General features: G+C 44.5%; 4 protein-coding genes across 4 annotated transcripts; 1 reads left to right on the top strand and 3 right to left on the bottom strand.

The window, feature by feature from the left end:
• Nucleotides 1-1,663: 1,663 nt before the first annotated feature.
• Nucleotides 1,664-5,074, top strand: BX661DRAFT_204398 (uncharacterized protein; the record flags this gene model as incomplete). The annotated part of the gene is made up of 10 exons (XM_051538556.1): nucleotides 1,664-1,667; nucleotides 1,709-1,836; nucleotides 2,413-2,580; nucleotides 2,646-2,658; nucleotides 2,926-3,015; nucleotides 3,146-3,181; nucleotides 3,321-3,528; nucleotides 3,635-4,065; nucleotides 4,349-4,890; nucleotides 5,024-5,074. The coding sequence occupies 10 exons, from the start codon at nucleotides 1,664-1,666 to the stop codon at nucleotides 5,072-5,074; spliced, it is 1,671 nt and encodes a 556-aa protein (XP_051393242.1).
• An 805-nt stretch (nucleotides 5,075-5,879) lies between these two features.
• Nucleotides 5,880-8,159, bottom strand: BX661DRAFT_179902 (Alpha/Beta hydrolase protein). Its single transcript, XM_051535353.1, has one exon. The coding sequence runs from the start codon at nucleotides 8,044-8,046 to the stop codon at nucleotides 5,995-5,997; it is 2,052 nt and encodes a 683-aa protein (XP_051393241.1). The 5' UTR covers nucleotides 8,047-8,159; the 3' UTR covers nucleotides 5,880-5,994.
• A 1,698-nt stretch (nucleotides 8,160-9,857) lies between these two features.
• Nucleotides 9,858-11,681, bottom strand: BX661DRAFT_179901 (uncharacterized protein). Its single transcript, XM_051535352.1, has one exon. The coding sequence runs from the start codon at nucleotides 11,503-11,505 to the stop codon at nucleotides 9,922-9,924; it is 1,584 nt and encodes a 527-aa protein (XP_051393240.1). The 5' UTR covers nucleotides 11,506-11,681; the 3' UTR covers nucleotides 9,858-9,921.
• Nucleotides 11,682-12,754: 1,073 nt separating this feature from the next.
• Nucleotides 12,755-13,957, bottom strand: BX661DRAFT_137983 (Metalloenzyme, LuxS/M16 peptidase-like protein; the record flags this gene model as incomplete). The annotated part of the gene is made up of 1 exon (XM_051532707.1): nucleotides 12,755-13,957. A coding segment is annotated over one exon (1,203 nt), but the record flags the coding sequence as incomplete, so codon positions are not given.
• Nucleotides 13,958-15,145: the final 1,188 nt, after the last annotated feature.

The raw sequence follows: 15,145 nt of genomic DNA, 5'->3' as shown, positions 1-15,145 counted from the left end.
TTTCTTTTTCGGCTTCTCAAACCCAATCATAATCAGTTTGTTATTTCTTGTGTTCATCTTGGAAGAACAAAAAATTGAAATAGTGGATCGCGCCACCCACTTAAACACAGAAGAACAAAAACTTGAGCCATTGTGTTCTTTTTTCTTACCCACTGAAATCTCAGCCACACGTGACTTTTAATAGCCACACCAAAAGATACTGCAGTTCACAAGTGCACAGTTTTACTAAGCTTATCTGTGGTATTTATCGTTAGCTCAGCAAATAAAAAATAAAGGACAGGGTAATTCGCTGTTAGCTGGGGCTGTAACTTGACGTTAACAATATTAAATTAAAATATTAAAATATTAAAATGGTAAAATTAAAAATCCTGAGCTAATCAGTTCAGCTTGGAGAATGGCCAGTAAAATATCAAAAACAAAAAAGACATGAATAATTAATTTTTTAAAATGGTGAGTGGCATTTGACCGTATGCAACTTAATGTGCATTTGAATTTACAATTGGAATGCATATCAATTTCTCAACTATACTTTGTCCGTGTATATGTGCTTTACAATACAATTATAAATTGTATGTAGCTGCTTTTTTGCCTATTCTACGCGATATTAATAAGTGTTTAAAGAGGAAGACAAGGGGTGTCACAAAAATATATTTTTCTATAAAGCTTGCGTTTGCCAACATATAATAATGGTTTATTTGGCGTCAATAAATTAATTTATTGGCAACTGCGCCAATGTACAAAATACATTGATAAATATAACATATTTGCAATAAAATTTCTTTTATTCGCTTTTAATAACCTGCATAAATCACTGTTACGCAGCCCGAGGATAGGAAGGTAGACACTAAAGGTGAAAATCATGAGACAGATTCCCGCCAGCTTGCTGATGGATCTGATACTAACCAAATTACAGAGGACTAAATCAGACGCTACTGCTGATATCCAGACATACTGTCTGTCTCAAAATAGATGCGCTGAGTGTATGAATGCAGACATACCACTAATGCCATACCAGAGACCTGGGTTACGTTCATAAGGACCAGTTCTCGCAAACGGAGCACACAACTGCCAGTGAGTGCCACAAAGAGATTGAGACACATATAAAATGAGGTTGGCGATAATAGCACTTTAGAAACACTAGTAATAAAAATATTTATAATTGCATACCCATTTTTAACACTATTACAGTAGTGCTCCCCACCCCCTTACATAACATCACTGCTTGTCAAAAATTTCCATATGTATTCCGGCAATCGTCAGGATATTTTTAGTATAGTTTGAGAAGCCAGCAGACCAACTGTGCGCACTTTTTGGCTGGCGCTTAAAAACAAAAGGTTTTTATTGTACGCACAATCAGACGACCTAATGTACACATATGACATACTTGTATGTGTTTTGATTTGTACAAAATCATTAATAATATTTAATTCAATTCAATTATAAAACCCTGTGTGTTTGCATTGTTTGTGCCTGTTTGGATAATACTTCTTTTTATAAAAAAATAGCAAAGTGCTCGCACTATTGTTGGACGTTGATGGCCTTCTGGCCATTTTGCTGCAAATTTATGTGTTTAAATCCAAGTATCTGCATGTATCCTCAGCTGCCAAAGGGTATTTTTATATAAAGGAAGAGTGGAAAGCACTACTGTAATGGTGTTAAAACAATGGGTATGCAATTATAAATATTTTTATTACTAGTGTTTCTAAAGTGCTATTATCGCCAACCTCATTTTATATGTGTCTCAATCTCTTTGTGGCACTCACTGGCAGTTGTGTGCTCCGTTTGCGAGAACTGGTCCTTATGAACGTAACCCAGGTCTCTGGTATGGCATTAGTGGTATGTCTGCATTCATACACTCAGCGCATCTATTTTGAGACAGACAGTATGTCTGGATATCAGCAGTAGCGTCTGATTTAGTCCTCTGTAATTTGGTTAGTATCAGATCCATCAGCAAGCTGGCGGGAATCTGTCTCATGATTTTCACCTTCAGTGTCTACCTCCCTATCCTCGGGCTGCGTAACAATATATAAATTAAATCCCAACTTAAATAAAACAGTTTGGGTTTATTTTTAATATTTGGCTATTCTTTCAAACCAACACATCTATTTTTATTTTCAACACTTTTATATTATATTATTTATTTTGGAATAAACTTATTTACAATTTTCACCATATTTGGGGCAAATACTTATTCGTAATTTAACTTCCTATTTAAATATTTTGGAATTAAATTTCAAAAGCAGATCGACATGTCAATTTCCAGTTGAATCCGTAACGTGGCTGACTTTGCATTTAATCTTGCTCTTTGCATAATCTTCATTATTCTAAGTAAAAAACAATTTATAATAGGTCCCACTGCGCTTGAATGACAAACACCTAGCTAAAACAACACTTATTCAACAATTTAATTAGAACTCTACGTATTTGGACAAGAACAAAACCCTGGCCAGAATCCCAGAGTCCAACAGGCTTATTGAGTTTGTGCTTGCCCTCATTTTCCTGGGCCAATGCAGTGCAAAGTATGCGTTCCTCAGTAGAACATATTGGAAATTGGAGCATGTCATGGCGTTCTTTACATCCGTCAGTCCGACAATGGCGTTTATAATAAGCACAGACAGCGAGTTTGTGCGCAGCAGCTACATTAGCGCAGGAACTATGGTAAGTGTAAATAAAAAACAAAACTATAAATATGTAACATTATGATTTTTAAATTGGCTATTTCAATACTAAAGTACTAAAGTATTAACAATTGAAAACTGCGTAGGTTATATTCTATCCAATTTGATTTATTAAGCTTTTTTACGTGTTCAAGCAGCTGCTGGCAATTGTGGCAGCGTCGAGAAAGTACATCCGTCTATCCCTGGTCAGAAAGGAGGTTGTGCCCCTTGCGGGAGACATACTCATTAGTGTACTCTTTTTTGCAAGCCTTATGCACTCCGGACTTAACTGGTTCAGTCAGCTCAAAAAATCTGTCTCCTAGCTTTACGTTCCTCGATGCCATCTACTTTATTGTCAGTAAGTAAATCGGGAATGATTGCAATATACGAAATATTATCATACCAATTAATGCTCCACAACATTTGACAACTTTGCTGAACAAAAATTGTTTGATAAACTATATTTTTATATTCTTTTTTATGTGTAGTTCGCAAGCTAGAAGACATCGATTCGTTGAATCCAGGTGGTTTTATCCCACTCAACGTCTTTTCGATTATACCTTACATTTCTATTATCGCCCTGATTGCTTTTTTTCTTGCTGTCGCGAGCAACCAAACTGGCTAACTTGGGACTCAAGAAATCATCATACGACAGGTCTATAGCGCTTCCAAAGTATTTGCGACACACTGTGGTGTGCGGGCATATTGAGCTCGAGCTCGTTCAAAAGTTTCTGCAAGAATATATTGCCAGATCAGATTCTATTACTTTTGCCTCGACAATTGCCATTTTGCACAGCGACGAGCCGTCCATGGAGATGAAGGCAATGCTGCAGGAGTCAGAGTTTGTTAAACATGTGTTTTATGTCAAAGGGTAAGTACAAATTTAATACAAAAAATGTAATATATTCAACCATGATTTGCCTACATTGCTTGTTAGCCTAATTATTAAACATAATTGTCTCTTGTTACAATTATAGCCACTCTACTGACTTCAGTGCGCTCAAAAAGGTGCGAGTTGATGTGGCCAAGTGCGCCTACATTTTGGCGGACAAGCACAGCCCTGGATCTGGCGTTGAAGAAGACGTCGGTACTAGAATGACTATGATGGCTGTGAGCGTTTTTGGAGTATCCAGCAATCAAGCGCATCAGACAGATAAGCGGCGGAAAAACTTGTCGCCCAAGATTAAGGTGTTTGCACAGACCCTTTTACCAGGCAGCATATCTCATTTAGCGTACCCGCAGACTACCCGTGTAATGTGCGTCGACGAGATGCGCATGGGGATAATGGCGCAAAACTGTGCTACGCCCGGGTTTGCCGCTCTGGCATATATGCTGTCAACGTCAGTGTCCAAGCATGCGGATTGGGACCTTTCGGGGGCCTTGGAAGAAAACATTGCCAAATCAGCAGGTAAGATGCCCAATATGAATATTGAAAGTGTTAAAAACCCTCCAAATTTAATACCTGCAAAACTAACCAAATGTATATTTGTCTGGAAAGCATTGTGTAGAAGACAGCTGGGTTGAAGGCTACATCCACGGATTCCGCCAGGATATACATACAATTGCCTGTAGCAAAAGTGACATTGGAAACCCTTTTTTCGAGGTCGCGATATACAATTACTACTATGTTGGCATTCTGATTTTAGGCGTCGGCTCGTTCTTCTAATCGCACTCTCTGCCCAGCCACACAGGGCACAACATATCTTCTGATTTCAAGCCCAGATACTACCAGACTTTGTTAGCACCGAGAAACTACATGTTGCAAGAGAACAACATTCTTTTTTATATATCGACCGAAGACGATTATACGTTCAAAGATATGAACGATGGTGATCGCAAGGCTCTCAGAACCAAAATTGTGCCGAGAGCCATGCAGTACACCGACGTGGATGGGTTAACCTTTGGAGCCAATCCGCTGTCACCCATGCCGAACCCGAGTAGTTTTTCCGAACGCAGTACCAGCGAGACTTCTGTCCACAACAGCCCGTCTCTGCAAGCTGCATTTACTGACAACACCCCTGCTACAACGCAATCGCACCAGTTTGAGTTTGGAGGGCGACAAATTAACTTGGTACCGCAGGACATGCACGGTCACATTGTCATTTGTGATACCAGCAACTCATTTCCGCGCAACATTGAGCTACTGGTGCAAGCGCTGAAAAGTTCTTTTGCAAACAAAAGTCTCGGCATCGTCATACTGTCGCTAGGCGAACCAGTCAATCAGCGCAAGCTTGTAATTCAACAATTCACGCAAGTCTATCATGTGCACGGCACGGCTCTAGCACTGGAAGCCCTGAAGCGAGCACATATCGGGAGTACGCTAAAAGCCATTGTGCTGGACACATGCAATACACGCACATATATAGGTATTGGCGGCACTGACAGCGCTGACACAGCAGCCATCCTGGCATACATAAATATACGATCCCTCTGTGGCACTGATTTTTTATAACTACCGAACTGCTGAATATCGAAAACATCTGGTACCTTGACTACACGCAGCTTTCAGGTGAGCCCCTGCTCAAGCGCGCATTCTTGGACGGCAGTATTTTTGTGCCGGGGATGCTGGACACACTGCTGTGCCAGAGGCGATCTAAACTACGTACGGTGGATTTTCTGCGGCACCTGACGTTAAGCCATTTGACTGACACTTCCGAGGCCAATTCCATAAAAGCGTTCAATCCCAGTCAGCTCAACCTACTGACCATGCCAGACTACTATATTGGGCAGAGCTACAGCACTATGGTTTGCTATATGATGGAGTATTACGCCGTTGTGCCATTGGTCATCTTGCGGGTCTCCCCTACTAATGGCCAGCCATTTTATAGTGTTATATGCAATCTGCGCCCCTTCACAATAATGGATGAAGCAGATACTGTCTATATACTTGGCCCGCCGATTCCCAGGTGGAACTAGCTTTCAATGGGTCCACGCAAAACAGGCACTGCATCGCAGCCGCTGCAGACGGCCGACTCGAGCTCGGCCACAGCACTTCTTGCGGTCAACTTGAGCCACGCAGAGCCCAGTAGTTTAACCGGCTCGTCAGCCAAGAGGAGGGTTGATAGCGATAGACATGTGATTGCAGGTAATTCTGGCAAAGAGTCAAGCACCAGCAATGGTGATTCCGATGACCATGTTTCTTTTCAATACAACTCCACGGCTTGGAAGTCAAGTCCGACAATGGTATTCCACCGCGCTTGTTTTTATATTTTATTATCAGTTCGAGTATCTTCGGAATAATAAATATTTTATTAAATTTTCATTTCTTGCTAGATGAAGGTAATATTTACTTTGCGCCGTGTTAATTCATATGTGAGCATATACCCCCTTGCCTTTTTCACAATTGTTCCTGCTCATTGCTGTTGTGAATCGGAACAGGCTCAATGCAGTCTGCCGGCTCAAAACCCAGCACCTTGCCAAAAAAGTACAGCTGAGCCTCCAACGCACGCACAATACTCTCTGCCTTCCTAAATCCATGCTGCTCGCCCTCAAACTCAACCAATGCAACCCTCACGCCCTTGTGCTTAAGCGCCTCAACCATCAGCGTGGCCTGATTCGGCGGCACAATCTTATCCTCCAACCCCTGCAAAAACACCACCGGGCACGCCAACTGCTCGACAGAAAACAAGGGCGACCTCTCATGATAAACCTGGCGATTCTCAGGGTATGGGCCGACCAAATGAACAGGGTACTGAGCCTCAAACTTGTGCGTCTCCTGCGCCAGTACTTCCAAATCTGAAATTCCGTAGAGACTGGCGCCAACAGCAAACACTTCGGGGCGGAACGCCAAACATGCCAGAGTCGTGAACCCACCGGCACTGCCGCCCATGATACTCAGCCTACGGCGATCGGCCAACCCCAGCGCTGCCAAATGTAACGCAGCCGCACAGCAGTCCTGAACATCCACTTTGCCGAACTGCGGGTACAGGCGCTCGCGGTATGCGCGGCCGTAGCCTGTGGACCCTCCATAGTTGACGTCAGCGACAGCGAATCCACGCGATGTCCAGTACTGAATCTTGTTTTGGTACACTGCGTGGGTGGCCGAGGTCGGTCCTCCGTGGAGCATGACCAAGAGCGGCGGCAGCTCGCCCTCGGGTGCCACATAATTTGGGTTTGTTGGCGCATAGTAGTATGCGTACGCGACGGTTTCCTCGGAACCATCGTCGAAGGGCGGCAGCCTCGTGGGGAATGCGATCTCACGCGGTACCGAGATAAACGACGGGTCCAAGTCCTCTGCCTTAACTTCCATGGATACGAGCCGCTGTGGCTGCTGCTGAAGCAATCCATTGATGTAGTACGTGTACAGTGCGGGGCTCTCGAGCGGCCCGCCGGCGACAAGCACAAGGACAGGCTCGCCCGAACGCGCCCTGCCCATCTGAAATCCGCTCAGCACCGTCCACCCAGGCACCGGTAGCTCCTCCATCACCCTCGTGTCCACGTCCAAAATACCCAGGTGCGCCTGGCCCTGGCGACAATACGTCACCACCATGCCGCGGCCATCTGGAACAGCCTGGAATGTCGACATGCCCAGCACCCACTCGGGCGGTGCAAACTCAGCCTCAGTTGGCTCATCCAGCGACAGCCGCACTTGGCCGTCCTGGTCCACGTAGTGTGGGTTCCAAAATCCATTGGCGCGGTCGCTGATAAAATGCAGCCGGCCATGGGAGTCGAACCGTGGCTGGTACACGCTCTCCCTCTGGGTGTCCCCGGCTACCACTGACAGGTTGCTCAGCTGCGGCAGCCCAGCGTGGGAAGCAGAAATAGTCGCGCGCCGCAGCTTTGTCGCATCCCAGTTCATGTCGGGATGTTGCCACGTGCAAAACGCAATCTCAGTATTGTCCGCGCTGAGCACCGGCGACGACACAAAGTCCGTCCCAGCAAACAGCTGCGTAACCACGCCGTCGCTCAGCCTCACTGCCACCAGAGTATTGACTGCCTCGCCCTCACCGCGATGATCCTCGCACACGCACACAACAAACGCACCGAAAAACACAAAATTTGCGTACCTCCGGCCATCACTACCACACACCAGTCTAGGCACCTTTGCCTCGACCGTGTCTAAAACATAAACCCCCTGGTCTTTCCAATTGGTAAACACAACCACACCCTGGTGCACCCCATATGCGCCTCCGCCGTACTCATGCACGGATGACCGCACGTTCCACTCTTCTCCTGATAAATGCTCAATCATCGTGGCGTCAGAGTAGTCGTCGACGAGTTTGCTTAGCAGAGTGTGCCGGCCGTTTTGCGTCGGGCGCGTTTCCAGCCAGTACACGCGTGAGGGATTGCCTTGGTCTATGCGGGTACTGCTCGTGGAAGTATTAGAGGATGCCAGGGCTTTGGCCGAGAGTGGGCTTTCCCAACTACCGTAGGGCGCAATTGTATTCATTCTCTTTGAAATAAAAAAATTGAATTATAATAATTAGGAATTCTGTAAAAACAAAAGTTAAATGGAGCTGTGTCTAAGGGCGAAAATTAATAAACACTATTTTGGAGGCCCTTAAGAGCATGGGTAAAACAAAAAATAGGTGAACCAGCCTTGTGGTTTTTGTTTATTTACTGGTCCCAGCCCTTATCCTGCCAAAGTAACTCCCACGATCAAGATTACGCCGGATTACCATTTACAATCCAAATGCCCCTTATTTTTCACTTTCAATGTATCTATTAAAACCAATCCAATACCAGACTCAATAAAAAAGATGTTCTATAAAAATATTATATATTTTCAAATCAGCATTTCTTTTGTTGTGGGTATGGCCAAAAGGACAGACCAATAATAGAACTGAGCAATCACAAAGAATATTGCTAATAAGGGGATAAAATATTTAATATATATTAGAAAACTAAGGTGTTCTTGTCCTCATGGTGAGAACACCTTAGTATATATCAAAACTAAATTATGATAGGTGCGCAGCATTCCTATACAGCACATATGTAAACAAACATTGAAACAAACGACAATAGCAAAACAAATGCTATTTTTAATGCACCTTGATATTGCATCAATTTCTACTGATATAATTCTCTGGAAAAAACAGGTTCAATCATGAACACCGCATGCCTTCACAATCAGTATGATTGGATCAGGACATCGGATGATGTCCTAGACCTGTCCAATACATCTATGTGTGCAAAGGGGTCTCAGCCTGGGCCGCTGACCTGGGTCGCGCCCCCTGAGGGGTTCTCAACATTTCCATCTTCACTTTTTTTGCCTGCAAAACTATTCCAAGAAATTAGTTTTAAATCCCCCTCTATTTTTGTGGTTTTAATGCTTGCTGCATACACTTTGAGAAATGGGTTAATTGATGTGCTTTCAAAAAAGACTTCCAAGTGTTTGAGAGCAGATGAAAATTATTTAGCAGTCAACGTAAAAGGAATGCCCCACTTGTATGAGCTGAGTTGATGGACGTAGCGGTTAGAAATGGCGATGCTAAGGCGCTTTGGATACTCATTGTAGCCATTACAATGCCTCAGCTCTAAATTGCTGATATTGGGAATTTTTCAACAATTTCATCAACAAACATAGACATTGCTTGAATGAATTCACCGTTGTTTATACTGTCCTTGATTGAAACTATATTGACTCCAACCAGCTTGATACTCATTTTTTCGACACAAAACAATTGATCAGCATCAAAGCGCATTACATGTTGAAGTTTATTAATCGTGGCAAATGTGATTCCCAGTTCAGACAGCTTCGGGAATCCAACACTCAATTTGTTTTGCTTTTGCTTTTGCTGTTGTGTGATTATAAACTGCTGATAGTATTGAATTCTGGGAGAGACGTTCTGTGAACGTGTAGAAATAAAATACTATGTATAAAAGTGTATTGAATATATAAGTGCTATGCACTGGAAAAAGGTAAAGAACATATTACTTTGTTTGGTCATTATGTAACTTATTGATGATTGTGTGTTTGGCAGGAATAGCCAAGGCTGGCTAATCAGTTGATCACCATCAACCAATAAATATTCACTCTGATTGCTCTCTTGCTAAAATAGGTTGAAGTAAAATTTAAGTGATAGAAGCACAATAAACATTTGTCTTACATTTATAAAAACCCAAACTTAATATAGAAAGCTAGTATTTTCACAGCTGGAAAATCATCATGTATACCGAAATTTAATTATTTATTTTTCGAATATATTTCATGCAAACTGTCCGCTTTTGAATAACTGGCAGTTTTATTGTAATGAAAACTGATACTTCAGCAGTTGATATTATTATAAATAGCACAAGTACACCGAGTTAAGAAAAAAAGAGTTTATGCCGACGTGTTGTACCGAATATCAAGGCCATCCATCCAGGCAACTACGGCAGGCAACACAGAGCCAAACGAGCGGTTGATGCCCATGACATCCAGTCTATGCGGAGAGGTGCTATTAGCCTGCATCTGCTGGAGCATTGGCATCCGGTACAAGCCATCATCCGTGTGGTCATGGTTACCACGAGGCAAAAACAACGCACGGTCATCCGACCCCCGCTGTCCACCGCTGCTCGCCTGATTAACATCATACGCCGAGTCGGCAATAAAAATCTCATGTTGTGGGGAAATAGCCGTACTACTTCCCTGGTTGCTGGCGCAGCAACGCGGGGACGAAGAATGCTGCGAAACCGGAGTGCGCGCTACCATGTGGTCAATTGCCGAGGAAGTTTCACCTGCCTCCGAAAGTGCCGTAGCCGAGGATGTCTCACGCTTCCGCACGACAAACAACGACTCATCGATGATATCGACTGTTTGGCACAGCCCGTTTCTTTGCGTGTTGTGCTGGGCCATTGGCGTGTTTCTGCCGCTGATATCTATTCCGACAGCACTGTCGTAGTCCCGCCATGAGGCGTTCTCGGCGTCCTGAGTTGCGTTGGCACTGGCGTTGCGCACAAACACGGTCATTTTGTAGTTGTCGTGGCAATCGAGCCCCCCACCAGTATCAACGCCCTCGTCGGCGTCCTCGGCCCTGTGCTGTGACGGGCGGAATTTTGCCCAGGCCAATGCCTGTCCACGAACCATATCACGCTGTCTGATGGCCTGGTCGAGCGCAGTATAGTACACGTGGTGGACAAAATATGTAAGCAAAAAACCCAAAACCACATCGACCGTATAGTGATACCTGGTTGTCAGAACACTCATGATACCAATAAATGTGTGCACCACACTATATGCGATAAACGCCCAGTGGGTGGCATATCTCAGCCAAAAGAGTGTTGAAATGACAAGAATCGCAGTGTGTCCAGAAAATATCTTGTCCGTGCACTGGCCGATATTCCCAGCGAGAATATCAGGCGTGGCCTTGATAACCTGCCACATACTCTGTGGCACTGTGATCTCACATGTATTTATGGACGGGGGCAGCGTTGTGACGGATATTGTGATGGAGCGGATGAAATACAGAATGGCCACCATCCATGCTATGCGGCGAATAAGCGTCAGACGCTGTCTCCACCCAGTGGCCAGCACCGAGCATCCGATAATGCAAATGATGACCGAGGACCCAACGAGTTTGTCTGATATCCACGCCTGCTTCAGCAGCGGCAGCATTTCGAGAAACTGGTCTTGGATCATCAGATGGGCTGGCCACGGCGGACTCGGAGTGGCAGCAGAATCACTAGCGCTGCTGCTGCTGGTGCTGCCTGCGAGTGGTGAGTATTCGGACTGCTGCTGCTGGATTTGCTGGATTCGCCGCACCCACCGCATATCAGACCACTGCTGGCAGATGACCATCCATATACCAACGATAAAAAGTACTCCCCAGGCCAGCAGTGTCCGCATAAGCTCTTTGAAAAATGCTGGTGACTGAATAAGATCCAAGAAACTCCGCAGGCGGCGGAATAATACTGTGGCCACGGCCATGACTGTGTTTTTATTGAAATAAAGAAGCGCAAAAAATGTGAATATTAATAAAAGAAAAAAGAATAACAGATATATAAAAAAAATGCGTATATGGAATATAAATTATTAACCTGGAAAATATGGAAAAGAAAGCAACTGCGCGAAACAACTCACGATGAAAAAAAGGTGAAAGGAAAAAATGGAAAAAGGAATATTTTAGCGCTCATGATTTTATTATTATTATTGTTGCTTTTTGTTTTTCTTGCATTCACTTTTTTCTTTTCGCTCTATCTTTTCCATCATCTTTTTTGTGTGGCTTGTGTCTGCATTATTACAAATGCCTTTCTCTCTCTTTCTCAACTAAGCATTGTTCATTATATATACGTGTGTATATTCAGAAACACAGCCTAAATAAAAAACAGTATGTTGAATTGCCCTTATTTTTATTTTGTCAGCTTTCTCGTGTGCAGATTTACTTTTTTTATTCCTCCCCATCTCTATTGTCAACAACAATGGTTCAACCCTCCTTTTTAGGTATTGAATTTATTTCTTACACTTTATTTATTGAAGAAAAAGAAAAAGAAGAAAAAATATTTATTTACTATCATTTTTTCTTCTTACATTTGTGAGCAGCTAAAAAGGTCTTGATATTTTATTCTTCTAAATACATCAACACTGGCAAGTTGGGCTGCGTGCTTCGCCAAAAAAACACCTAAAGCAGTAAAATCATTATTGAGAATGTAAGGCCATACCGCTATGCTCGCATTTCTGCAACCCCCAACCCCCCAAAAAAACAAAATACCCATGATGCACATCAACATCAAAGATGCAAAAATAATGAAAAGGCATGCTTATTTTTGGCTGCATAGTGTCTTAATCACAAGGTCTAGTCGATTTAATTGGTTATAGCGGATCACAAGAGGATGCCGCACAGATTTTCCACGTGTTAACGCATGGCTGAGAACGCCACACAAATTATTATTTTGATAAAGTCGAGATAAAGCTGCTATGCAAATATACATATATATGTATATATGTATATATAAATGAGCAAAGTGCATTTGCAACTTTATATCTGCATATCAACAGATCGCATATATATAAAAAAGATGAGCTCACGCCCATGTTTTCATTGTGTAGTTAAAGAGTTTAAAAAAGAAAGGGTTAGAAAAAAGAATAAAAGAAAAAACAAGAACAACACGGTGGAGTAAAGGGGTGTGAGGATAAGGGTGGCCAAAAGCTAGCAGCTCTTATTTAATATCTAAAAGCCAAGGGTATCGACGTAGGGAGTGTTCTGCGACAGACCGATGGACACGGCAACAGGCTTGGACTTGAACACCCGAGCGGCAGCGCTGGACAGCTTAGTGGCGGCATCATCAACAGACTCAAGGGTGGCAGCGGTCTGGCCCAGGGCAATGTTGCTGAGGGCACGGATCTGACCCTGCTGCGTGGCCAATGACTCAGCAACATCCACGCGCGCGGCAGCGGCAGCACGCTGGATGGCCTCGCCGCTGGCAGAGACGATCTCGCGCTGGATCGTAGCAGCGACCTTTTCAACGGCAGCCTTGATACGCGTGTTGGGCGCAGAGACAACGACACCGACAAGACCGGCGTCAGAGTAAGCAAACGAGAAGGGAGCAATGCCAAAACCATCGGTGGCGGCAAGCTTGGCCAGGGGCAGGACACCGCTGGTCCACTTGATGCGGCTCTGGGCACCCAGGAGCGCAGCCAGCGACTGTGCCGAGGCGGGCTCGCTGGCGAAGGCCAGGGCATAGTGCGAGACGGGGGAGGCCGAGTCGTAGATCTGCTGCACACCACCGGTGAAGCTGGCAGCTGGGCTCGAGAGCGCCGACGCGGGAGTGACCAGCGACGAGAGACGCGACGAAGAGACAAGGTTGGCCAGCTCCTGGGCATCGACGCCAGTGGCAACAATGGCAATGCGGCCAGGGGCCAGGGCGGACTGAGCATACTGACGCACGGCATCACCCGAGCTAACGGGCGACGACTCAAGGGCGTAGAGCGAGTTACCCAGACCGCTGCGGAACGCCGCCTGGTGAACGCCATCGAGAGCACGCGACATTGGGTCGGAGCGAGCGCTCAGCGACTCAAAGCTAACAAGCTGCGCGACATCCTTGAACTCATGCTCGGCAAACTTTGTCGCCGCAGCAATATCGCCCAGAACCTCAACAAAGTAAGGCACAGCCTCCTTGAAGCACTGCACGGTGTACGTGATGTTCTCGCGCGTGGTCTCGGCTGTCAGCGTGGCGCCGTTGAGCTCGGCCTCGCGCACGGTGCGGAATGATGTGCGAGTCTGCGTGTTGCGGAATCCGAATGCCTTCAGGTAGTGGGCTGCGCCCGCCGACTCGGACGTCTCGAACCGCGAGCCTGCGTTGATTACCAGAGACACCGAAGCCAGAGCCGAGTCGGAGTTCCCAGACACCGCTGCGACCTTGATGCCGTTGGCCGTGCTGACTACAGGTGCGCTGGCGACCGACGCGTATGCGCGGGAAGCAATGGGTGCGACAATTTTGGCTGCAACCTTTGACTGAAACATTGTGGTTCTATAGGATAGCATGCAAGTTGAACTGTGTAAGTTTAGTGCACGGGTCATGATTCCTCGTAAATTTTAATACCCTAATTCAAGTTGAATGGCTGGGTTTATCTCTCGAATTTGCAGCATTCAAATTTGCGACAAATGGTTTGCTCAGTATTTTGTTTAGCCTACCTGTTGTTTATCTAGACCCGTTTTTAATTGCTAATTGGCAAACTTTTAATGGTGGATCCGCTGGTGAAAGAATGTCTCCAAACTCTTGCTTATCGTTGTGGCTGTACCGTAATTGACTCGTAAAAAGAGAGGTGCAAAAAAAATTGGAACAACAAGAAGAGGAAAAAAGAATAAGAGAAATCTTTGATTGACTGTCGCGCGATTGAAAGTATGTAAAGTAGAAAACAAGTTGAATAAAACGAAAAAAAAGAAAGAAAACTGTAAGGAATGTTTTTCGGTATCAACAAAAGATAGCCAAATCTACAAGGCCTTGTTGGTTGGTTTCTGAAACCACACACCCAGTAAGCAGGGTTAGAAGAGTCTACCGCTCTCAAGTACAATAGCATGCTTTTTTTATTCACAAAGTGGAAAAAAAGATGATCTGGGGTGGGGGCAAAAAGCTGCCCATTGGGTCGATAGTCTGAGGAAACGAAAAGATAAGATGGTTGATTAGATCGTGTAATCTGAACAAAAATTTATCTGACCGAGATTTGCTGGCATAAATTATGCGCACGTGTATGTGCAAACTAATGAATTTTAAAAGTTTTCAACGAGCGTCAGCGAAATATAGCAGGCACACTTCAACGCAAGCTTAAACACAACAATGTTTATTATATAGTAATGGTGAACATTAAAAAGGATAGAAATAGTAGGCAGCGGCAAGTGGGCGTAAAGACACCTGGTTGGAAGCTGGCAAAGTTCAATAGGAAGGTCGGGTGGCACCATCGGATATTGTGAGCTGAGGAGCTGATGCGGCAGAAATCATAAAAAGGTGTATGCAGATATTTAAACCAAAAGGACAATGGCTTGCAATATTCACGCGCACATCTGAATATTACAGTGCTAGACAGTAATTGATTCCCAAATTTTGCAGAAAAACAATACAACAGGAGAAGG

This window comes from Kickxella alabastrina (assembly GCF_025024165.1).
Source record: "Kickxella alabastrina strain RSA 675 chromosome Unknown BX661scaffold_6, whole genome shotgun sequence".
Classification (NCBI taxonomy): domain Eukaryota; kingdom Fungi; phylum Kickxellomycota; class Kickxellomycetes; order Kickxellales; family Kickxellaceae; genus Kickxella; species Kickxella alabastrina.
Note: the sequence above shows the minus strand (reverse complement) of the source record. Positions and strands in the feature narration are given on the sequence as shown.

Coding starts and splice junctions, on each gene's coding strand:
- BX661DRAFT_179902 (XM_051535353.1), bottom strand. CDS start 8,046: ATGAATACAATTGCGCCCTACGGTAGTTGGGAAAGCCCACTCTCGGCC.
- BX661DRAFT_179901 (XM_051535352.1), bottom strand. CDS start 11,505: ATGGCCGTGGCCACAGTATTATTCCGCCGCCTGCGGAGTTTCTTGGAT.